Raw genomic sequence first — 25,137 nt, 5'->3', positions numbered from 1 at the left:
GCGGGCTGACTCTGCACAAATCCAAGTGTTTGTTTTATCAGGAGAGTGTCAACTTCTTTGGATACACGTTCACCCGAGAAGGGCTCCGAAGCCATCCGAGCGGCCAGCACACCACGAAACCCCACCGAAATGAGGAGTTTCCTCGGCATGGCCACGTACTGTGGGCACTTCATCCCCAAGCTCGCAGCCATGTCAGAGCCCCTACGGGACCTTACACACCACGATCACAAGTGGGCGTAGACGCTGGTGGCCAACAAAGCGTTCCAAGACATCAAAGCAGGGTTGCTGGACAAGACAGTAATGGCTTACTTCCACCCAAGACGACGAATGTAACTGGCCGTCAACGCCAGCCCTGCGGGCCTAGGAGCGTCCTCCTTCAGGAACACGGCCCGGAAGTGTGGAAGCCAGTCCCCTATACCAGCAAAGCTCTCACTGACACGGAGACCAGATACGCTCAAATCGAGAGGGAGGCGTTGGCTATCAAATGGGCGTGCCAACACTTCCACCTGTATCTGGGCGGCCAGGAGTTCCATGTTGTGACTGATCACAAACCGCTACTCCCACTGTTTGCGGGCTCATCCCGGCTAGCACCCCCGAGGATTGAACGGTGGGCAGTTCAGTTGGAAGCATACAACTTCAAAGTGATCTATCGTCCAGGGGCCCACAACCCTGCCAACTATCTGTCTCGTCAACCAGAGTCCACGATGCCATCGCACCCATCAGCGGACGTCTGCTGCACCGAAGCTTTTGTCAACATGGTGTCGCAAGGGGCGTGTCCCACGGCCATGACGCTTGAAGAGATTGGTCAGGCCACTCAGGAAGATCCCACTCTTACCCGAGGGAGGGGAGCGCTGGAGAACAATAGATGGGCCCATTTCATGGACGTAGCCCGCGTCTTCTGCCGGAGGTCAGCCATGCCCGCCAACAACTATGGCAGGTCTGTAACAAACTCCGTGTGGGGGTAGAAGGAGTTGTCTTGAGAGGACACCTGATAGTGGTCCCGGAGAGTTTGCAGAGACGGATCCTCAAGCTGGCGCACATTGGCCATCAAGGAATTGCGAAGACCAAGGCCAGGTTGCGGGACAAGGTCTGGGTCTCAGCGAGGGACTCCATGGTGGAGGAGATGGTAAGACAGTGCCACGCCTACACGATCACCGGAGGAGACCCCGCGACAGCACCCGTGATCACGGAAGAACCAAGCAAGACTCCCTGTACACACCTCAGCCTGGACTTTGGGAGCTTCCCAGATGGACGTCAAATGCTGGTCATGGTTGACTCATTCTCGAAGTTCCTCATCGTCGAAGTGGTGTCGTCAACAGCTTTTCCCCATGTGAAAAGGGTCCTGGACAGAACCTTCGCAATGATGGGACTACCAGAAGAGGCTAAGTCTGACAACGGACCCCCTTTCCAGGGGCAAGAGTTTCAGGAGCATCTTGAAAATCAAGCAATTCGCCATCGGAAGATCACCCCGCTTTGGCCACAAGCGAACTGTGAAGTAGAACGTCTAATGAGGACACTTAACCGCGCGTTGCGCATCGCAGTGGATAATAGAGAAGACGCTAAAACAGCTCTTGACCAATTCCTGGGTGCATACCGACAAACCCCTCATAGCACCACCAAGTGTGCTCCGGCTCATCTACTGTTCAAGCGGGCCCCACGAGACAGTAACCTGTCAGACCCGACGTGGGTGCCCGTGGAGCGGGATGTTGCAGCCATCCAAGCAAGGAGGGAGACAACGAATCGGAAGGCCAGTGAAGCATGAAGAGCACAAGAACCTCAGCTAAAAGTGGGAGACTGGGTGGTGATCAAAGACCGACACCCCGGGTGGAAGTTCCGGATGCCCTACGAGCCAGAAGTATTGATCGTTGTAGGTGTTCAAGGGACCATGATCACTGCTCAAAAGGGAGAGCAATCTGTAACGAGGAATGTGTCCAGTTTCAAGAAGACATCTGAGGTAGAGGTGAGTCAAGAAACATCCGGCTACCAGGACTCACTTCCGAATTTCTCCAATCCTGCCTCGCCCAGCACGGCGGGTACCCCACCAGAGACACCCTGGCAAGTCAGCCAAGGGTGTGCTGCTAGTGCCCGGTCGCCATGCCAGACCACCTCCAACCAGTCGGCCGGTGGTGTCCTGTCCAGTGCCTCAGCAGCTCACAGTTCCCGGAGCCAGAAGTATGGTCTCCGGCCAAATACTGTGCTGAGTCAACGACTAAAGGACTTTGTATATACGTCTCCATGAACTAAGAGAACTTGATGGTACAGAACGAAAAGAAAGGAGGGATGTAGAGAGCCATACGGGCCCTCTACTACAATGTTGCGACCCACACGCACCCATACACCCCTCGGGGCGGGCTCGTCCCGAGGGTATAAATAAATGGCTGGAGGCCGCTCGGGGTCTTCCGGCCACGAGAACGAAAGTAACTGTCTCGTGTGTTTTCTGCTAGCGCTGCAGCGGCCTAGTTCACCCAGGCCCCGCTGCGCTACACTACGGACCGTTTTTTTCAATTTTGAAGTAATGCCGGTTTATTTTTAATCAAAGCGTGAGTCGGGCATTTTCAACATCGCACACACACCGCTGTCCTTTCCACCCAAGTTGGCATAGTTCCGGAATGAAGGCTGGTCGGGTTATTTAACATAAGCACACATACATTCCTGCTTACACCGCCCCGTAGTTGGCGCGATGCACACTCCTCCACCTAGAACCAGATAGCTTAACTTGTGGTTTGTTTTTGGACAGTTGTTTTGCACTCGTTTACTAGTGGATGTTCCTAACCGGATTTTTATTTAGCTGTCTTTGAATTTGGCTTCACAACTCTCATGTATTATACAGTTTAATCTGTGGTTCGTTTTAGACAGGTTTTTCACTCGTTCAGCAATGGATGTTCTAAACTGGTCTGCATTTAGCTGTCCCTAATTGTGGCTTCATTTCCTATTATACACTACCACATAAGTCACTGGCCTTACTCATTTTAATAAGCCAGCTTGTGCGTATCCAGCATGCCTTGTTCAAACTCTATTTTAACTAGAGGGCTATTGTTTGAAATGGGTTTCCCCTTCCTCAGCCACAGGTTACTCATCAACCTGGCCCTCTTTTTGCCCTTTTTTGAGTCTTTGGATCATCTCTAAGAAGTCTGAGTAAGTTTGGCTCTTTAGCCTTTATATATTCTGTATCTTTAAATGTTATCCCTCAGTAGTCCTGGAAACGGAGGTCCTAGTGTCCTGTCACCTCTCTTTTTACAGGAGCCTACAAGCCCAGCCTCTCTCAAATACAGCCCGAAACAATAGAGCTGTCTCTACTGGTAAATCTCCATGACGTTTTTCTTATATATATTTCCTTATTTGTACACACCACCCGAATAACCTTATGCCGATGTCCGTAGGTGCCCACTCCCCTACCCTCACCATTGTCCTGATGAAGACCCCACCCACAATCCGTGAAATTGGCTGTTCCATTTAGGGGTTGAAACATCGACACTTCTGTATACTTTTGTTAGACATATATGACAGAGAATTTGTATCTGTAATTGTGTTATGACTTGACATTCAATGATTGGACAATAATACTGTCAGGATAGTTTCCAATGATCTTTTTGATGTATATATGCTCGCACCACTGTCCTTTTTCACAATCCTTCCGATACACCTATAACTTCACTCCTCTGTGCACCTGTTTCTTAAAGAATATATTCATTGAGGATTTGTTTTGTATTTTATAAATTGATTAATTCAAATACTATGATGCAATTAAAGCATATCCATTGTTGGAAAGAATGTATGGTGGTGTCTGACTTTGATTAGATACATTTGATTAACACACTCTATTGATTCATCTGTTCTAATTGCTCTCCACTGGGACATTACCTTATTGTACCACTAACTACCCAGGCCCAGTGGTCTTTGGGTCACCCCATTGTTAGAACACTTTCTCCGCTCTGGCATTCAGGGACCCTGCTATATGGCTAATCGCCAGTAATATGTTCTGTTGGTCCAGACACCTACAGAGGCAAGCATCTCTTGGCAAAGGATCCCGGACTCCTTTCTGCTCTCTCACCCCATGGTAATTTGCAAAAGGCACCCCCTTTGATGTGGCTGGGCCTGGTCAAAAAAATAGGACTATCCTTCCAAAAATACTATACATGTTACAAATCAAAGTGATTCACATAAACAAAGGCTATATAGAAGAACTGCTTTAGACTTTTAGATGAGTATATCTGTCAGGGAAAATGTGCCTTAATAGAAACAAATTATGTTTACTACCAGGCAAAGTGGATTGAGTGTGTATAACTTACTTAAATACTACCAGGCCTATCAATACAACATAAAAGGTAGTGATGGTTTAACAGGATTGCACATCAATCATGGACAGTAGATTGTTCTGATTTCTCAATAGATGCTAATATTTTGTCATCAGCTTGATTCACTAAGCTTTTAAATCGCTCCTCGCTCGACATTGGAGCTGGAAATTGCACTTGCACTTTGTTCTCCCCTCTTCCCCTCGCTTGAAGAACTAAGCGTGGTATTTGCACCTCCCCACCCCCACACTCACCGGGTCAGTCTCAGCCTACTCAGGCGCAGAGGGCCTTCTTCCAGTCACGGGCGAGCTCAAAATCGCAGCGGCCATCTTAGGTGGGGGAAGCGTCAGCACGCATTCTAGTGGCCAGCATAAAAAGGGCAGCCAGAGCAAGGTATCGACCTAACTGTGTGTTTGATTCCCTCCTGAGGCGGAAGCCGGGAGGTTGCTGTGTCACTCTGCTCTGATTATTGTTATTTTAATATTGTTCACATCGCTTGAATTACTAAGCTTTTAATAACTGTTTGTACCCCTCGCATGGGCCACTTGATTTTAAATTATATTTTGTCATCAGCTTGATTCATCCAATTTTTATAGCGCAATACCATCACAAATAGTTGGCACATATATTAAGAAACGTGTTCACTCTTGGCATTGGTTTTAGGCCTACATGAAAGACAAAATTAAATACCTGAAAAGGGAGGCTTACATGGAATATAAATGAGGCTGGGTTAGGCACCCACACATTTCTAGTCTTGCCAACACTCAAAGTGTTTTCAGTAATTGGAAATGTGTCATAGTCAAACGCACATGTGCAAAATCATGGGTACTCACTTATGATCTCAGAAGTCCAACCACAGCCAGGCATTCAGGATTGCCCGATTTAATAATCATGAGACACTTAATTTTACTAATGGTGATTACGTATTAATGGATTATACTGAAAACCAGATGTGGTGCAGTCCATGAGTAAGAGCTCATAATCTGAATCATATTTTTAATCTGGACACGTTTTTCATTGATACCCCAAATTATCCCCAGATTTATCCTCTTCAACACACAATTATTCAGTTAGCTACATCGGTATTTAATTGGGCCATCAATATTAGCACTATGAAGCATTTCTTAAGCAAAACAAGTCAGATTACAAATCACACTAATCACTCTGCAAAAAATTACGGGAGACAGTTGTTAATTGAACTTCCAGACAAACCATTCTGCTTCTTGAGAGGATTTCTTTCTGGAAACAATGTACCATAGGTATATCTGGACTCAAGCAAAATTTACATTTTTTCTATTTAGACACCTGCACAGGAAAAACAATATTGTCTTCTAACAATAACTACAGAGTAACATAGCCTGCTTTTATAACATACCTAGACTGGTGCCTCTTGGGGTTCCGGGGTACTTTCTTCTGAGAAGACGTTCATAAAGGGCCTGCATGCTGGACTTGGCTAGTTATAAGGATTGCACATACGGACTAATTACTACACTCCTCAGGTATTTGTGCTTTATTACTTGCCTTATAGTTAGTAAGAAAGCTAAGAAATGATTTAAAAGCTAGTAGAAATTTATAGGTAATTTAAAGTAGAAGCTTAGAAAGTTTGCAGGATTTACTATATGTATGTTAATGATGTACATTTAGGGTATGTCTACAGCGCTCAAACAAGCTTAAGCTTTCAGAATTTAAATATATAATTTATGGGGTATGAAAAGCTTCGTAGCTAAATGATATAATAATAAATTGTGCACAATACTGCACAAATATTTCAGAAATTAGCTTTCCATTCCATATTTTCCCAAAAATAAGAAGATGGCAAATCACAAACAAGGTTCCAAATAATAAATGTACATCATAAAGGTGAGAGAAGCAGAAAAAAGAAATGAATAGCTCAAGCAACAGAAGTAAAAAGAAAAACTAAAAAATGTTACAAAACAGTTACATAACCAAAACATAAAATAAGCGTTGCAGAACGATAAACACATTGAAGGTGCTGTGGTGCAAATAACTGTATCGTGTTACTTTGCAGACGTGATAGATTATAATAGTATTTGCTTTTTGCAATTGTCTTCGCTAAAAACAATGTAACGGTATATTAATAACATTATTATCTGCATCACAGCATTAGTCAATTAAAGCCACAAAAAGTGTGCCCAACATTATCATCATGCACAACCTTAAAAGGAAACAAAATCACAATCGGTTAATGGGCAATTCATAACTAAAAGCACAAAACCATAGACATAGGGAGAACAAACTCAAAATAAAGTTACCAACAAATTAGGCATAAACTTGAATTGCAATTAAAAATCAAAGGCAACATTTTTATGATATGTAAAGCATACATTCTTTGGTGTGCGTTTAAGAAAGTAAAATATGTAAAAGAGTTTTATATTTGGCTCCATTTCACTTTCCATTTTTTTCCAATTTCTGCGAGGACGGTGCAATCAGCTGGTTGTCTTCTCACAAGAGACTCTCGGTAGGAAAACATTTCCCAGGAGTAAAACACCCTCTGAAGCACTTTCCAATGGTGGTCACCACAAAATAGAAGGCGCAACATTCAAGGTCCTTTTCAGCAAATACATCTCTTTTAACTTAAATGACTTGAAACAAAAGACCGGAATAATGTTTTTATCCCCTTTAAGTAAAAAAAAAACGGGAGGCAGTATATTACAAGTTACTTTTTGCTACTGCAGATTTTGCTTACTCCCCCTATTTAAGAAAAAACTGGCAACAACCGTCACTCAATATTAAAGCTAATCTAATATATATATTATACTGATATATTTGCTAGTTTTGCATAGTGATGCATGCCACGTAGATTGTATTGTTTTATTTGAATAGTATAAGGGATATGAAATAACAATTTTGGGCACAAATTTATTCGCCCAGATTTCTCCGCTCTCGTCAAACAGACCGTAGCGGAGAAGAAACTGCATCTTCCCTTCAGTCTGTCTCATCAAGACCAAGACCCTTATTTTGTAGGCACTGCATCGTAGAAATACTCTCTCCGAGGCGTTATTGTGTAATACACATTTTTTGCAACAGAATACAGAATGGGACATGGGTCAGCCATTTCAGCCACTGGCTAACTTCACTGTGAGCGACGGCATTCTACCCTTTCACAAAGATCACATCCATACACAAAGTAGTTCTCTTGAGTGCCAGAGACTACTATATCAAGTGTGTAAATATTTTTGGGTTTAGCCTATCCTTTTGAAGATTTTCTAGGACCCAGCAGGATACTTAATGAAGAAAGTTTGCAAAAAAACAAAAGAAATCAATCACTGACAAAGCTAAAATGATGGTAGCCAATTCTGGACTTGTTGCCTTTGCCAATGCTTGTTTTAAATTTAAATTACCAACTGTGTAATGGGATAGGAAATTCTCATTTACTTCCACCAAACAAAATGTTCTTTTCTTTTGCTGAATTACAATGTTTACCTAATTATGAGCATCAGCTGATCCTGCATATAAATATAAAGCTGGGCCGATTTGGTTGGACAGGGAATTGATTCCCCTTAATTTTTATATCTTTCACGTATTAGACTTTCCCATCAGTTCAACTTATTTTGTCAGCATTTTGCTTTTATTAATAAAATCCACAGCTAGCGATGTTATGCAAACATATGGAAGAACACAGGGAAGACATTATGGGATTCAAGGACCATACAGAGGTTCCAGCCTTACACTCGTTTTCCTATTTCTTTTTTGGCTTCAACCAGACGACCATCTCAATGATCTCACAAAATCACCATTTACGTGAAGATGGTTTATACCTTCAACTCATATTGTTTCTCCTCCCAAAATGTTTATTGGTAGAAATACTTTATCAGACACTATACTTTATCAGACACTACTTTATCAGACACTATACTTTATCAGACACTATACTTTATCAGACACTATAACAAACATCATAGTGAGAGTCTAACCCTACTGTAACATGGCATAAATGTTACAGACTTGTGATAACATTGTTTAACTAGATTTGTTAAAATACTGGCCTGGCTGTGTGTGCCCGAAGAGTAGCATGTGGTAAGTAATGATTTCTTGACTCTTACACAGAAAAGCGTACACTTAACATACCCAGCTCGATCCTGCGAGAAGACGGAAGCTCCTTTGTTAGCATGACGAAATAACCATGGAGACCCTTGAATGCTAGCAGCAAACTAGCACATAAAGTATAATGCAAATTGTAGGCGTGTTGCAAGAAGCATTCGGGAATAACAAAACTGTTGCCCTGGAAAAAAGAGAACAGTTAATATATAAAAGTAATTATCAAAAAACACAATCAATGTACTGCAAATGTAACAAATGAATTGGAAGACGGGGGAAACCTTAGCAAAATCAAATCTTCTGTTAAAATGTGCTAGAGCTCCACTATCACCTAATAATTTTAACATTTCGAACAGCCTGCAATTTCAAAGTAAACTCAAGTGTGCTCCGTATGTTTACAAATAGTATCATCTGTCTGGAAAAACAGCACTTGTAATATCCAACATTTATCATCTACTTCTTTGCTAGTAAAAGTAGTTGTGGCAAACCTTTTTATTTATTTGTTTTTTCCATGTCAACCAATTCAATATTTTAAGCACGGCAGTGTTAATGAACAAATATTAATGTTGCTACACAAGAAAATAGCAAAGTCAACTTTACATCATCCTAGACAGAGGCGCAACTATAAAAAAAAATCTGGGGGGGGGGGCTAATTCTTCCAGCATTAGTCAGAGTGGAGATGCAGGGCTCTAGGAAGAGGTGACAAAAACAACAAAGCCTTTTCAACAAGTAAATGGTCTTTTAAAGACCTGTGAAGTACTCGGGTGCGGCTGCAGTAAGACGGACGCCAGCCCGGGAAACTGTCTCAGCCCGGCAGTGGAATTAGAGTCACCTGGCACTTTGCAGAACAGGTTGTTAGTGCCGATTATTTACAGAGGATTCAATTTTTGTCCCCATGCTCGACTCCGGAATTACTTTACAAGGCATACATCATTCACTAAAGACAGAAAACAGACAACTCCTTTAGGAGTGGTTTATGCACAGAAGAAATAAATAACCTGAGAACCATAAACTTGGCAGCGACAGGCAACCGGGCAGTATTCCCAAAGAAAGCTTTGGGTAGTGGATAAAACTATGCATGTGAGTGAAGCCCTCCTGGCTCTTGATCGATTTACTATCCCACCTGGGCAGGTGGTATGTGGAATGCATGAGTGGGGCAATGAAGATACGCGACGCAGGCTGTCGAGACAGACATGCAACACTTCTGTTCTGCAGCGATAGTCAGGGGGTCCACAGCGAAGCAGCCCATATCCATCCCTTACTTTTAACCTCTCTAACCCAGCTGTCTTAGACATCTGGGTTAAGAGAAACTAAGCCCTGGCCTCCAGAACACTCAGGTGCGCCGAGAGACCGCTCCCTAGAATCCTGGCGCTTCTCTCATGCTAGTTAACAGCATGAGAGCATCGTCAGAGTTAGGTAAGGGAGCTGGCTGGGGGCCCACAGTGAACTAAGGACTGGAGTGAGGAGAACTTATCGTGCAGCATGTTAAGCAGGGCACAAGTCCTAAAAAAAGAAGTGGGGGGATGCTGTCACCGGAAGTGACGTCACGACAGGAAGTGACGTCACAATAGGTGGCTTGCCCCATCGGGCTCATTGCCTCCCCTCGTTTACCCCTTAGATGCGATTGCATCTGAGAAGTGAGCGTGTGAGCAGCGTGCTGTGAGCTCCGATCTCGTCTTACGCGTGAGCAGAGTGCTGTGAGCTCCAATCTTGTCTTAGAGAGGCCAAACAGTTAAGTCCAGCTGTTTGGCAGGGGGGACAGCATCCACCAGGTAAAATAAGTGGGGGGACGCCGTCCACCCGCGTGGTACCCCGACTCAAGCCCTGATTTTAAGTTTTTTTTTTTTTTATATGCGTCTTACATGTAGCACGCAATAGTACATGCACCCACCCACTACCACCACTCGATTTGTCCGCCCCTCCACTCTCTGTAGATGCCAGCCACCCATGGGCAGGATGTGGGAGGTGGTGGAAGAAAAAGGTCTGAAGTGGAATCTAGACTAAACACCCTTGGTACTTGGCAGGCCTGATATGAGGTAGTGCCGGAGGTGGGTTCTGAGAAAAATCTAGGCCTCAGCATTTATTCTTTTTACAAATTAAGCACTGCTTGAGGTGCTGTTAGAAATGGGGTCTCTAGTTGGCAATGGTTTGCACCTTTGTCCAAATGGAGACCTCATGGTAAGGAAGATAGTCGGTAAGAGATAGTCATGGTAAGGAAGTTATGCCCTTAGACAATCCTTGCTCACCCCCTGGGTAGCTTGGCACGAGCAGACAGGCTTATCTCAGACACAGCGTGTAAAGAATGTGTGCCCACATAGTGAAAACACTACAAATGGACACCACACCAGTTTAGAACAAGCATTTACAATGGAATAGGTCACACATTTACAAGAGTTTGAGCTATTGGCATTGTAAATGCCAACAGCTTAATCTCTAGCAAATGCGAGATCTATGGCATTGCAAATACTGTTTTTGTTGTTAAAGGCCCCCTGCCGCACTTTCAGTGCATGAAGGCCGCACTCCTTTCTATAAAAAAGCTGTGTCTAACAAAAGGTGCATGCCCGATATTAAAGTGAAAACGCAGAATGGGGGCTTTTTACCAAAAAAATGTATTTGATCATTTTTGTAAAAGCCCCGATGCCAAGGTTTCACTTTAATAGCGTCCAAGCACCTTTCCTTAGACACGACTCTTCTAAAGAAGGGGCGAAGCCTTCATGCATGTGAAAATGTGGAATGGGGGCTTTGACAATAAAAAAAATATTTGCAATGCCATACATCTCACATTTGCAAGAGTTTAAGCTTTTGGCATTTAAAGTAGGGGCTGCCATTGTCCCGGCTGCTTGGAAAGTGAAAGCGGCCATGGCACACTGAATGTAAGGAAAGCACGTTGTGCCTACAGGAGGGCAAAACCCATTAAAGAAAATAGTGCTTATAGAGTAATTAAAACATACAGTGTCGCAACAGAAGTTAAAGGGCCTGTCGCCATGGGAGGTTTCAAATGAAGACAAGGCGGTACTAAGGAGGGATTTACAAGGCGATTAAGGAATCAGAAGCCAGCATTTACAAAGGACAACACAATCCAATGAAAATTATCGGCGGAGAGTGGGCAGAGCTTCAAATCCCTAACTCAATACAGCATGGCTAGCAGAGCAACGCATGCGCTGCCCAGGCTCGACCTAAACATAGGAAATCTTTATCTTAACCAAACAAGACCAAAATGACAAAAATCCACCATACATATATATCAAGTTATCACCAAAAATAGGTTATTCATGAATATAAAGCTTGTAGCAACAAATATCTCCACCTGGGGCTATTACAGCATTGTGACAGATGAAAATTCCAAAGTACAGCGCCGACTGCGAGGCATCGGGCCAGGAGTTACATGGACCCCAAAGAACGGTACCTTTGCAAACGATGAAAATAAAGATGGTGCACAGGATCAGGGATGTGATACTTCGTTGGCACAGGGCAGCGTCGGTTCCTTACGAACATAGGAGAGGTGAAGCATCGGTTCCTTACTGTTGCCGGGGAGGTGACGTTGCGGTGGCGTTGGTTCCTTACGACAATGCGGGGTGGATGGATTCGGGAGGTCACCCACGTCAGGACTGGCTCCGCGATGATGAAGCACCTTCGTCGGTGATGTCAAGGCTGCAGTGCTAGTCGAGGCGGTGCATCGTGAGCATCACAAGTTGTGCCCTCGGATCTGGTGAAGGCAGCCGCCTCTGTAATGGTGTCAGCCTGAGTACGATGCGGTATTGGCAGGTGTTGGGACTGCGGTGCAAGTCGGACAGAGCGTCAGCACTTTACGAGCAGTACCCAAGGCTTCGTTGCAGGTAGCGGCATAGATCGTCGGTGTTGCTATTTCCCTCTGTGGCACCTGAAATAGCAGTTCCAGTGGCAGGAGGACAGAGGAAATTAAGTCTTTGTGTCGCTGAGACTTCAGAACAAGAGGCAAGCTCTACACCAAGCTCTTGGAGATCTTCTTCAAGCAGGATACACAGCACACAGTAAAGTCTTGGTCCTCTCCTTAGTATAAACAGCCACTGCAGGCCAACCCCACACAGCAAAGGGCCAGTAATTTTCCAGTTGGTCTCCTTGGCAGAGGTTCCTCTTGAGTTCAGACGTAATCTAAAATTTCTGGGGTGTGGGCCCACATATTTATACTCAATTTATCTTTGCTCCCTGTTGGGGGAGAGGCTCTGTGCTCAGTCCAAACCAGTTCTTTCCTCTCTGGCCCAGCTTCCTGGCAGGAGGTGGAGAAAGCATTATGTAAGGCAGACCAGGCCTATTCTGGCATAGGGAAATCTCCACCCCCCTACTCTAAATGCAGCCCAGGTCTATTCAGCCCAGCCCTGACTCATTCTGGAAAGGCAGGACACACTTCAACTTCCCCCAGTGGCTGTCTACAGTGAATGCACATCCCCAGCCCCTGGCATGCCACAACCAGATAGTCAATCCACAACCCAGCAGAGGAACCCAGGATGGCTAAGCAAGAAAACTCATAACACAAGAAACTTGAAGGGAGGGTCCAAGGGATTTTAGTATAGAGACCTGCGAGTAATTCCCCAAGACATTACAATCATAACACAAAAAAACCTCTCGGGTCTATGGTAACCTGAAATCAGCATGGAAAAAGAATATAAGGTCGACCTCCTTATACATCCTAGTTCAAAAGATGGGGCGACCCTGTGTCCCTCAGAACCTGGGTAATTAGACGATTAAAGAAAATTTGGTTCTGTCGGGTAGAACTGATATTGATTATGAGTACAGTTAATGTAAAAACGAAATGATAAACTCTCTTAACACACACAAATACTCAAAAGACAGTACTCAATCAATCAGTTCTGCTCTTCAAGGGGTTTGCCCAAGCGTTTATCGGAATTACTTCATTCCATGATAAGCAATATACATTTTTACAATAAACAGACTGTGAAACATTATTTGTGTATAGGGAATTCTTAAAGTGTCTATGGGTGACTGTTGTGCATAGTGATAAGATAGTGAACAATATATACAGTGTCAAAAACTTTTTTATATACAGTTTAGGAAAGCCAGAGCTTGATTCTAATCCAGGAGTTTCATTCTTAGTACAGAAACCAGGCCAATCTGGACCTAAATAGTGCGTTGACGTTTCAACCCTTAGGTGCCCCTGTTGGTGGTCACGGCGGGTCTTCCTCAAGACAAGGTTGCAGGGGTTATATGTACACAGTCCTAACAGGTTTGAAGATTCAGAGCCTGTAGCGTTGAGGCACAATGTCCTAATGTTCAGAAACGGTTGGCTGGGAAGATTTAAGAGCCGACCGTTGACAGTGTCTACAGTGAATGCACATCCCCAGCCCTTGGCATGCCAAAACCAGACAGTCAATCCACAATCCAGCAGAGTAACCAAGGATGGCTAAGCAAGAAAGCTCATAACACAAGGACCTTGAAGGGAGGGACCAAGGGATTTTAGTTTAGAGACCTGCAAGTAATTCCCCAAGAAATTACAATCATAACACAAAAAAACCTCTTGGGTCTATGGTAACCTGAAATCAGCATGGGAAAAGAATATAAAGTTCGACCTCGTTATACATCCTAGCAGTTTAATTATACACTGCTTTGTACTGTGTTTTAACCCTGCCAGTTCTGACCAGCCAATAAAGAATCTTTTCATCCGCATTAGGTAGTTTTAAATTCACTTTCATTCACTCATTGCGCTGCACCCTCACAACACCTTATTACTCACATATGGGATTTTAGCATCCATAACAACGGCTGATATCTAATAAAAACACCCCAGAGCTCCTACCTCTTAGTGAGGGAGTTGTAGCCCTCATTGGGACCAGGTTTTCCCACTGGGAGGAGAAGCCCATACGAAGAAGCATGCCACCTATAGTGGGTGAGGGCATTCGTCCTGAAAGGGATTGCTCCCCTTGTGGGGTTTGTTAGAGAGACGCTGATTCACCTATTTCTTCTCTTCCTCTTTTCCCATGCTCATTTCAGGTTACCATAGACCCGAGAAGTGTTTTGTGTTATGTAAGCAAGAAAACTCCCACTTTCTAAAAGTGGTATCTTCAAACACACAATATAAAAATCATCTTTACTAAAATGTGCATTTTCATATTCTGAGTTCAGGCATACTATACTCCATCTTCCTACCGGTTCCCAATGGGTAGTTATACTTACAAGACGTTACAAATAAACTCCCGTTCTATCCTATAGCCTTTCCATAGTGAAAAACGAAATACACTGTATTTCACTATCAGGACATGTCTCACACACCAGTACATGTCCTACCTTGGACATACACTCCACCCTGTCCACAGGGGTACTTTGGGCCTACCTTATGGGTGTCGTACATGTCAGAAAAGAGAGGGTGGGGCCTAGCAAGTGGGTGCACTTGCCAGGTTGACATGGCAGCAGAAACTGCACGCAGACACTGCAGTGTCAGGTCCGAGACCCTTTTAAAAGGCTGCTTGCATGGTTGGAATAATCAGTGCTACAGGCCCAAGAGCAGCATTTGACTTACAGGCCCTGGGCACACACAGTGCACTGTACTAATGGCTTAGTAGTAAGTCAAATAACCCAATCATGGAAACCCCAATCCATAAACACAATTTACATGGAAAGCATATGCACTTTAGCACTGATCAGCAGTGCTAAAGTTCCAAGAGTCATTAAACCAACAAAAACAGGTCAGTGACAGGAGGGAAAGAAGCAAAAAGTCTGGGGATACAGCCAGCTGAAAAAGCCAGGTCTTACAGGTGCACTATACATATCCTCTCTTTCATGCAAATCCAAATCTATCCTGCTCTCCATAGATGCAGTCTTCTGCTACTATCCTGCAGTATACACATATGGCTTTACTCCACGGACTTTACTCTTCAACCCTTTACTCCACAGTTTCATTTAAAATAATAATAACTGCCTTTAAAACGCAAAATTTTACACCTCACAGATATTTTTAACTCTGCTTTTTTTAAAATTGTGAATATATTAAAATGTATTTTTCTTGGGGAGACTCACTCCCCAAACCACCCCCCTCCACTTTTTTGGTGGGGGTAACCACTGTAGAAAATTGGGATACTGGTTGAGGGAGTGAAACCCTACTCATGCAGCAACCCTCTGGTAGCTTGCACACACAAAAAATCCCACACCAATTTAGAAGAAAAGATAAAAATGTAATGAATTATTGAAGACCAAAATGACAAAATACCAATTATTTGAGACCAAAACGACGAAAATCCAACTATGTGAGACCAAAGTACAAAAATCCAATCAGTAGAACCAGAGATATGCAATTTTACAGATTTCAGGAAACTATAGTGCCTAAAAGTACAAAGCCCCTAAACTAGAAAGGGTTAGGCCCATAATCAGTAAGGCTAGGCCAACTATACAATCATCATAAACACAATTGGACAAGTCCGTTCAGTGTAGTTTTCAAGTCTATATTCCTGACAGGAAAACTTCTCGAGGGTGGAGCGCAAACAACTTCAGGTAGTTTTTAGGAAACCCCTCACCCACCTACCTGGTAGGTGGCATGCTTCATCATCGGGGCCCAGCTGGATTACCTAGCGCAATCCAGCTGTGCTTCAACGCCCGAGTTACAGCGGAGCAGGTTGTTTGTGTTAGGGAAATTGAAATGCTAAGTGAAGTGCAGTTATGTGTTAAAAATCGTCTCTAGGTTTAACCCGTATAAAAAATGTTATTGCAGGGCCCTAGGACAAGAGTTAAAAACTTACAGGGGATTCTCTTGAGGTTTTGCTATGTGCCTCAGTATCCCAGTCAAAAATAAGGTCTACTAGTTTCAGCCTTTAGGTTGGCTCATAAGGCTTTCTTCAGGACCAGGAAGGTGTGCGTGACCCAAAAAAGGGGGGGTCACAAAGGTGAAAGTTATCAGCACACACCCTAAAGTGTGCTGTGAGTGCAGTGGATAGGTTACTTACGAATCCTCTGTTTCGGAGTACTTTGACTCCGGGCTAGTTATGCATCATGGAACCGATCGTGTACTGCTAGTACTCTGCCGGCAGTTTGTCAAGCAAGGTATGGTCGGTTTGACCTAGGCAGTCGATCGGGTCCCAGCGATGATGAAGCATGCCACCTACCAGGTAGGTGGGTGAGCAGTTTCCTAAAAACTACCTGAAGTTGTTTGCGCTCCACCCTCGAGACGTTTTACTGTCAGGAATATAGACTTGAAAACTACACTGAACGGACTTGTCCAATTGTGTTTATGAATATAGTATCTAGGGAAGAGGACAAGTCATTTGTTTCCTTACTCTCTATTTTTTTTTCAATACAACTATACAATCAAACAGCTACACGCCTGCCAATACGGATATTAATTAATCCTTACCATCAAAACACTATGATCACACATTTCAATTGGAATGACCATATATTTGATTTTTCTTCATTGACATATATTTTTTTTTAAATTATCAAAAAGGAGAGAGTGAATTATTCATGTAGTTGAAACAACAATTTGGCACAAAACATTACAATACACAGAGACACACAGTAACAATTGTTACAACAATACAAAAAATCACATAAACAATACAACTATAATCAAATATTAAAAAAATCTTTGTTGCTCAGGTTCTGTAATAATGAAAACAATTAGCTTTTTTGTACCGAAAAACATCCTACATCCTTGAAAAAAGCGAACCATTGAAACTCACGCTCTATCAATATATAGATGTTATTTATTTGGAAAATAAGAAGTGGTCACTTTTGTAAACAACAAAGTTTTTTTTAACTTTGCACATATTGTCTTTCAAACGTTACTTATATGCTTTGGTTCATATTTTCACTAGGGACACCTTACACAACTGTAAATATTTGTTGCTATATGTATGAAATTTGAATATTTATTCACCATAAATTAGTTTACAATACAATTATTGAACAACAGAGTCAGTGTATCTGTGTTTCTTTCTTTTTGACACCACATATAACCCCAGACTATATATGAGAACTTCGCTTACTCTTTCTTATCATTATTAAATATCTATTCCACAGGAGCCACTGTTTTTCTTAAAAAACGTAATTACCCTGGTTCCGTCGTGAGTAGGGCTCCCTTGTTTTTCTTTTATAAGCGGTGTGCTCCCACCCCTATTCCTCCTCCAACTTTGTAAAAGTGGCTTTTTCAGAATTGTGACTTAAAATCATTCTTTACAATTAAAGAGGGTTTTAAATTACGATTCTTTAGACACCAATCTTGACATTACGACTGGCTCCCAATTGAATGTTATCACGTATAAAATGTAACCCAATGTTATCCTATGGGTGAGGGAGGCCTTGCAGTATTGAAAAACAAATGGAGGGTTTTTTCACTACCAGGACATGTACACTTTAAAAGAATATGTCCAACTTTTTAAATACACTGCACTATGCCCTATGGGCTATTCCGAACTACCCTAGGGGTGACTCTTATTTATTAAAAGGGAAGGTTTAGGCCTGGCAAAAAATTTATTTTTTCGGGTGAATTGGCAGTTTAAAACTGTATGAACAGGCTGCAATGGCAGGCCTGAGACATGCTTAAAAAGGCTACTTATGTGTGTGGCACAAGAAGTGCTGCAGGCCCACTAGTAGCATTCTGACTTGGAGGACCAGGGTACAGGTAGTACTACTTTACTAGGGACTTTGAAGTAAATTAAATGTGCAGACTGGGTGGAAGCCAATGTTACCATATTTTACGGAAAGAGCACTAGTCCTAAGGCCAGCAAAAACAATAGGATTGAATGTCTAGATTAATATAAGTTCAGTAACACCCCTGAGAGCCCCCATTTGCCTATTCTGTAAACTTATGAGGATGAGTCACTCAGAGCCCCTCGAGCCGCCTATGGACTGAGTACAGCGAGCAGAGACAAAAAGGAGAGCAAGTAGCAAGAAGACTGACAGCAGATTCTGCATGCTATCCCTATTCGGAATCTAAGGAACCTATGTTGTTTATTAAAATAATATTACTTCAATGCTGGGATGTAATGTATGATCTATCACACTGCGAGAAAGAACATTTTTATCACCCGTACATCCTCCAAACTACATCCGTACATCCGTACATCCTCCAAACTATGAATCCATTACACAAAAAAAACTGGGCTAAGTCGATTGAAGCTTCCTTCAATATATTGGACACAAATGCCTCACCCACACTTTTGAGGCATGTTTCATCATTGGCCTGACTGTCTTGCCTTGATAGGATAATTCCATAAAGACTGTTTCAACCTCACGATGAGGGAACGCAGAGGTACTAAATAAATGTAGGTTCTAAATAGCAGTTAAAGCTGTCTCAGTGTAAACTCAAAGGGGTTTTCTTTATTCAAAGGGGACACTACGCAGGGGTTAAAACAACTTATTGTGGATGAAATTGAGAAATTATGTCTCATTCATCCTTGTGCTAACCTGTTTCGGCCCATGAATATGCTCCAGTGAAGTCTCTATGTTTCATCAGAGCAAAAATGAATCCCTACTGTCCCTGTTCTGTTCATGCATTAAAAAAGCCAATAATCAATCTAACCTCCACCTAATGGTTTGTTAACACCCTATTCTTTAGTTTGACTCAACTCACGGACGTCATGAGATAGGTTCTCCACAGGACTTGTTCCTTGATTAACAGTTGACTACAGGATGAGTCTCCTGCCGCTGAGACCACTGGCTCACCCATTAATCTTTAAACAATAAGGTGGTAACAAAAGATTAGGTAGAGGTCTTACCCAGCATGCATGTTTCCCAGCTACTACCAGGCCAAACCTCATCCTACGTCTCCCTGCCCTTGCCCCTACCTCTCCAAAACCATAACTCTCCTGCATTTTCCCCTTCCTCTGTCTCCCTGCCTTTCTATACAGCTCCCAAACTGCATCTCTTCCAGTTTTCACCTCTCTCTTTCTGCTTCACTTCTTGCCTGTACCCCTCCTTGACCATACAGTCCCTCTCCCTACCTCTACATGCCCTCATACCTCAAGACCTGTACCCAGCGACACCTCTCAGCCCATAACTTTCCAAGCCCCTTCTGTTCTTTAGAGTCCTAATCCTTTACAGACCACACTTCTCCTAGATAACACCTCTTCAAACCATACTATTCCTAGCCTGAACCTTTTCCTCTGCACACTTATCTGATTTTCTCTCTTTGTCCGCATCTCTACCTGTCTGCATCTCTCCAGAAGGTAGAGCTCACATGTTATTTTAACATGTTTTCCAGAGCTGCTTCTGGTTCCTTGTCTAGCACTATTCATTTACAGGCAACCCACTTTGGACCATGTAAAATAAATCCATCTATTTTTTTTCACAGATGTGGTATTACTGCAACCGGTTATTTTGCACCATGGCTATTACTGTATATTGTTTATACATTTAATACATGCATTGTTAATAACTTATTTTTACAAATAAAACAACAGCTCAAGTCATACATTAGAGTTACACTTTAATGCGCTGCAGAGTGCGGGGGTGCCACAATATTGACTGCATTTCTTCGCCAACCGGGGGTGAGGGCGACATGGCCTACTTCGTATTGGAGGCCCGATCGGCGGGATTGTGAATGGAGCCTGCGGCCTCTGCTGCGCATCTAGCCCTGAGGCTTCGATTTTCCAGGGAAGTCCCAGCTAAGCCCTCCGCACCAAAACCAGGAACCTGTGGCGACCTACCACCTGACACCTGTGTGCACCCAGTGAGTGGGGACCGGGGGCCCAGAGGGTCAGGCCTACCCAGGAGGCCTCCTCATAGCTCCAGACTTTCACCCTCCATGGTACGTCTCCTGTCTGGGAGAGTCCTGGTCGCCTCCTCCTTGCTCCCCCCCTGAGGCTCCTCATGCCAAAAAAAAACACCACCACACTTGGGCACCGCATATCGTCAGGTGTACAATCACATAAATTGAAGGGGCCACTATCGGAGGAAGTGATGGGGTGTGGGGATCCCAAATAACGGAGGCTTACTTTTGACAAATCGGCCCACTCGGGCAGCACATCCCACTCGCTAGATCGTGGGAGCACCTCGGGTGCGACGGACCGTCAATCGACGGGGAGGGGACGTCGGGCATCTTGGCGGAGCTCCGCGCAGGGTTCCGCGGCCTTGATGACCGGCTGGACACCCTAACCTCCAGGCTGGACAGAAGGGGGGAACTCATCGACAGCCACCATACCCGGCTCGGAGAGGCTGAGCAGCGAATATCTGACCAGGAAGACCAAAACAGAGACATGGCGCGTAGACTGGAGTACGCAGAGCACCTCTTGAAATCCGTTGCCATCAAAAATAAAGATTTAGAGGCCCGGTCCCGAAGAAACAACGTACGTATAGTGGGACTTGTGGAGACCACCAACAAGTTCATAGAGGCAAAACAACAACTACGTGCCCTGGATTTGAAGTACGCAATGCTCTATCCTGCACAGCTCTGGGTGTTGGTAGATGGTAAGCCTCGTTTCTTTGAAAACGCACCAGACGTCTTTGCCTTCTGCAAACAGCGTGTGGCTGAGTCCAATCGCAGTCCTGCCCAATCTTCGCGGCACTCCTTTCCGGACAATAACCTGGCCCCCAGTGCCAAACTCTTCACGTCGGACTGAGACTCCGATGGAAATGGTTTCCTGATCTCGTCCGGGCCGCTGGCCTTAAGTAACTCTGCCCTATATTAGCCACTCATGTTACCATTTCACATGGGTGTTTCATGCTCCCATTGACTCAATTGTTTTCCTTCGTCTGGCCATACTATGAATACTTTGATTAATGTGGTGTATTGCCCCTACTGTTGATCACACGCATGTTTGATTACTGGTGGACTCACTATTCAGTCAACTGTTCTAGATCCCAGTGTAAGAGCCGTTACTGCGGTCTTTTCCAAACTTGGCGTTACAATATTTTTTTTCAGTGATGTGGGCACCGCCTGTCCGAAGCATTGCCTCCCCCCCTCCCGATGACTCCGCATAAGTTTATTATAGGGTTTGTTGTTGTTGTGAGGGGAGGGATCTGATTCTCGGGGCCCCTGGGCTCAGGTGTGGGTGGTAACTAGGGGCGGTGGGTTTTGTGGGGTTCTTTGTGTACTTGTGTACTTGTTCAATGTGTTTTTCTTTTCTCCGTTTGGTGATATTATTCGGTGAGTTCCGCACTCCACTTGCTACTGTGCGGTTGTAGATGTGAACACTCTGTTTATCCCTCTGTAAGCCATGGCGGTAGCTCCATCAGTAAGCCTGCTCACGTGGAATGTTAGGGGGCTCAATAACCCGAGGAAGTGCAAACTGGTGCTAGCATATCTGAAATGTAAAAAAGTAAAGATAGCCTTCTTACAGGAGACCCATCTCCCATCTCAAGGCTCCCCTCTCTTTGCCTCCTCCTGGGGTTCCAATAGATTTTTTTTCTCCAGTTTCAGTACTTATTCACGGGGGTCTGCACGTTAATACATAGCTCCTTTCCTTTCACCCTACTGCATAAGGCGGAAGACCCTCACGGGCACTATCTGTTAGTTAAAGGTACACTTCTGGGTCAAATGATATTACATTTAAACGTTTATGCCCCGAACTCTGACGACCCGGACTTCTTCATTACCCTACACGCCCTTCTCAGTCGGCATGAATACGACGTCCTCTTTCTGGGTGGGGACCTCAACCTTTGGCTCAATACCGCTCTCGATTCTTCCAACCCACAAGCTATACCGAAGGTCCGTTTTCTTATGGTGCTTAATGACCGAATTTGCTCCTTGGAGCTAAGGGACACTTGGCGACGGCATCACCCATCGGCCCCTGGCTGTACCTTTTACTCGGCACCTCACTCAACACAAACGCATATTGACAACATTTTTGCCACAGCGGCTGGTTGTCGTTGGTTGGGGGGGGGGTGGACGTACTACCTCGCACTCTATCCGATCACTCGCCCCATATACTAAGTCTGGTAATCCCACACTCGGCGGGGTGGGAGCGACGGTGGTCTTTCCTGGCCTTGGCTCTTCTTGATGAGGTATTCCGTGCAGAGGTTCAGGAGGCCATAACGGATCGGTGACACACTACTCCACCCTCTGGAACACCTTTATGGAATTCATACGAGGAGTTATCTCCAAACAGGCCAGGGTGTTGCGATCGATCCGTGGCAGCCTCACCAAGGTGGAGGCTGAATTAGCCCTTCTGGATGAGTCATACCCCGACCCGTTAGTGCAAACCAAGGGTAATGCACTACTACTAGACTTCAACGATCACGTTGACAGAGAGGCGAATCTTTTCAGAAAATATCACTTGGCGAGGCGATACGGCGAAGATGAACGCCCTGGTAAGCCCGTTTGGCATATCACACCCATTGACCGTGGGGATGGGACCACTGTCACGTCTGACTCGGACATTGTGGCTGAACTAGTGGCCCACTATCGATCTCATTATTCCACCACACTACCTGGCACTTTTTCGCAGCGTCTGTCATATTTGGCTGAGGTAGCCATGGTCTGGTTGACCAAGGGCCAGGCTGACTTTCTGGCGCATCCCTTCACAGTCGATGAAATCTCGCAGGCCATTGACGAACTCACGGGCTAGAAGGCACAGGCCTTGACAGCCTCACTGGAGTGTTCTACAAAGCATATAAAGAAAGTCTGGTGCCTCAACTCTTGGAGGTGTTTGCTGAGGCGTTAGAGTCGGGCACACCATGCACGAGGCGGCCATCTCCCTGTTACTTAAACCTGGAAAGAACCATACACAATGTTCGTCCTACCGTCCGATATCCTGCATAAATTTTGACAACACAATTCTGACCAGAACGCTCTCCTCGCGTCTTTCGTTGTTAATGGATCACATTTTGTCTACGGTAGTCTGGGTTTATACCACATCGATCTACCGCTCTCAATCTTCACACAGTCTTATGTGTCATTAACCGTATTGAGCCCACCACGCCTGCTACAGTTGCGTTACTAGACACAAAAAAAGGCCTTCGATTCCCTCGAATGGCCTATCCTTATGGCATCGCTTCGTAAATTTGGCCTCTCTTTCAATTCCATGATCCTAATTGCCCTTCTGTATTCATCCCCTACAGCCCGCCTAGGGGTCAACTGGTCCTTATCTCCTCCCATCCCCATCACCCGTGGAACACGTCAGGGGTGCCCATTGTCCCCGCTCTTGTTCATTATCGCAATGGACCCCTAGTCCTTCACCTCCAGGAAAAGCACCTGTTCCATGGCCTGCAATTCCGTGCCGGTCCGCTCTTGATGTCCCTGTATGCAGACGAAGTCTTGCTTTTCATAAGCCAGCCGCAAACCAATCTCCAGCCACTAATTGACGAAAATGAACGCTTGTTACCAATTACGGACGCAGTAGCAGCGGATGGAGCGGAGTAACTTCTGCGACTCGACTGAGAGACCACTAAATACCTTGGGGTGCAATTGCACAGAGATAAGGGCCAGGTCATACAGCTGAATTATGGACCTGCTATTGACCAACTTACCTCGCAAATAGATAGGTGGATACAATTACATCTTTCCATGGCCGTCCGTATCGCCCTCATAAAGATGAAAGTACTACCCCGTTTCCTTTACTATTTTTTCACCATACCCATCTCGCTCAATAACACATTCTTTACCCACTTACATAGTCTTCTTATCCATCTCGTAAGGGCAGGCTGTAGACTACGGGTGGCTTGGGATACACTCACCATCACCATATGCCCGGGGGAGGATTTGCGGTCCCGGACCCTTAAATGTACTTTCTGGTGGCGCAAGCAAAATTTGCTTATCACTGATTTCATTCTGATGCCAGAATACCTTACACCAAAACAGACAAGGAGCCCTAGCTGCTCCGACTCCCTTGGCATCCCTACTCCCAAAGGGAGTCCCCCTTGATGTGCATGACATTCAACCTCTGGCCACTACCTGCTGGGCATAAACTGAATCGATTATATGGGTTAGGTCCCCTCTACTCGCCCACGCTCCCACTCGCCAATAACCCATTTTAACCTCTTACTACTAATAGAGGGGTGCTTGCAACTTTCACTAAGGTGGGGCTTGACACCTTCGGATCCCTGTTACTGGATGGTCGGGCGTGTAAACTGTCCGATTTGACACAACTCCTTGGACTCACCGGTGTTGACTCTCTTAATGTGGCTCGACTTCAGGGGACGCTCTGCAGTACATTTTCCACTTATCCTGCCCCTTACGATGACTTCCCCCCCCCCCCAACTACCCAAATTTGACCCTTCTAAGCAAGCAAATTGCCCCAAGTGTAATGCCTTGAATGCCGATTTTGCTCATATTTCCTAGTCCTGCCCCTACATTCTTCCATATTGGCAGGAAGTATTTGCTGTGCTAGCTCAAATAATAGAAACGCCTTTGGTACCCTCTCCGTAGTTGGGACTGCTGGGGATGGTTCAACTAATTAAACTGTGCTACAGGCACTTTACAGCGATTGCCTTATTACTGGCGAAGCGCGTGATAGCTACTCACTGGGGAGCTAGGGCTAGCCCAACCAAGTCGGCCTGGCTCCGGAGTATGGTGTATTGCAGTGTCCAGTCCGAGATATACGCCTCACTCCAACTTCCAGGCCCGTGACATTTGGTGCCTCTATCGCACACACCTACAGCGCATGCTTCACTCATCACAGGCTGCTTCCACACCACCAGTCCCCCCACATGCTGAGCAGACTATAGTCCGATCTATTAATGCACTTGATAGTTCGATGCTCCCCAAGTGCATCTCTCACGGCTACAAGATGGCTATCGCATATGCACTATCGACACCGCCACTGGTATTAAACTGGTACTTGGTACAGTGTTGTTCACAGAACCCACCTAACTCAATGAGTTACAAGTTGTGTATTTTCTTTGATTATTGTATGTAAAGTTATAT

General features: G+C 44.7%; 1 protein-coding gene across 2 annotated transcripts in view; it reads right to left on the bottom strand.

Moving 5' to 3' along the window:
- Positions 1-25,137, bottom strand: part of FAM135A (family with sequence similarity 135 member A) — a 938,545-nt gene that overhangs the window by 510,905 nt on the left and 402,503 nt on the right. Inside the window, exons 9-10 of one of the 2 annotated variants that reach the window (XM_078648016.1) lie at positions 8,382-8,535; positions 5,668-5,745 (exon numbers count right to left, since the gene is read on the bottom strand). In XM_078648016.1, the coding sequence (XP_078504142.1) occupies positions 5,668-5,745; positions 8,382-8,535 (232 nt within the window). The remainder of the gene's footprint in view (positions 1-5,667; positions 5,746-8,381; positions 8,536-25,137) is intronic. The other variant, XM_078648017.1, reaches the window with a different exon arrangement.

This window comes from Lissotriton helveticus, chromosome 6 (genome assembly GCF_964261635.1).
Source record: "Lissotriton helveticus chromosome 6, aLisHel1.1, whole genome shotgun sequence".
In the NCBI taxonomy this organism is placed as follows: Eukaryota; Metazoa; Chordata; class Amphibia; order Caudata; family Salamandridae; genus Lissotriton; species Lissotriton helveticus.
Note: the sequence above shows the minus strand (reverse complement) of the source record. Positions and strands in the feature narration are given on the sequence as shown.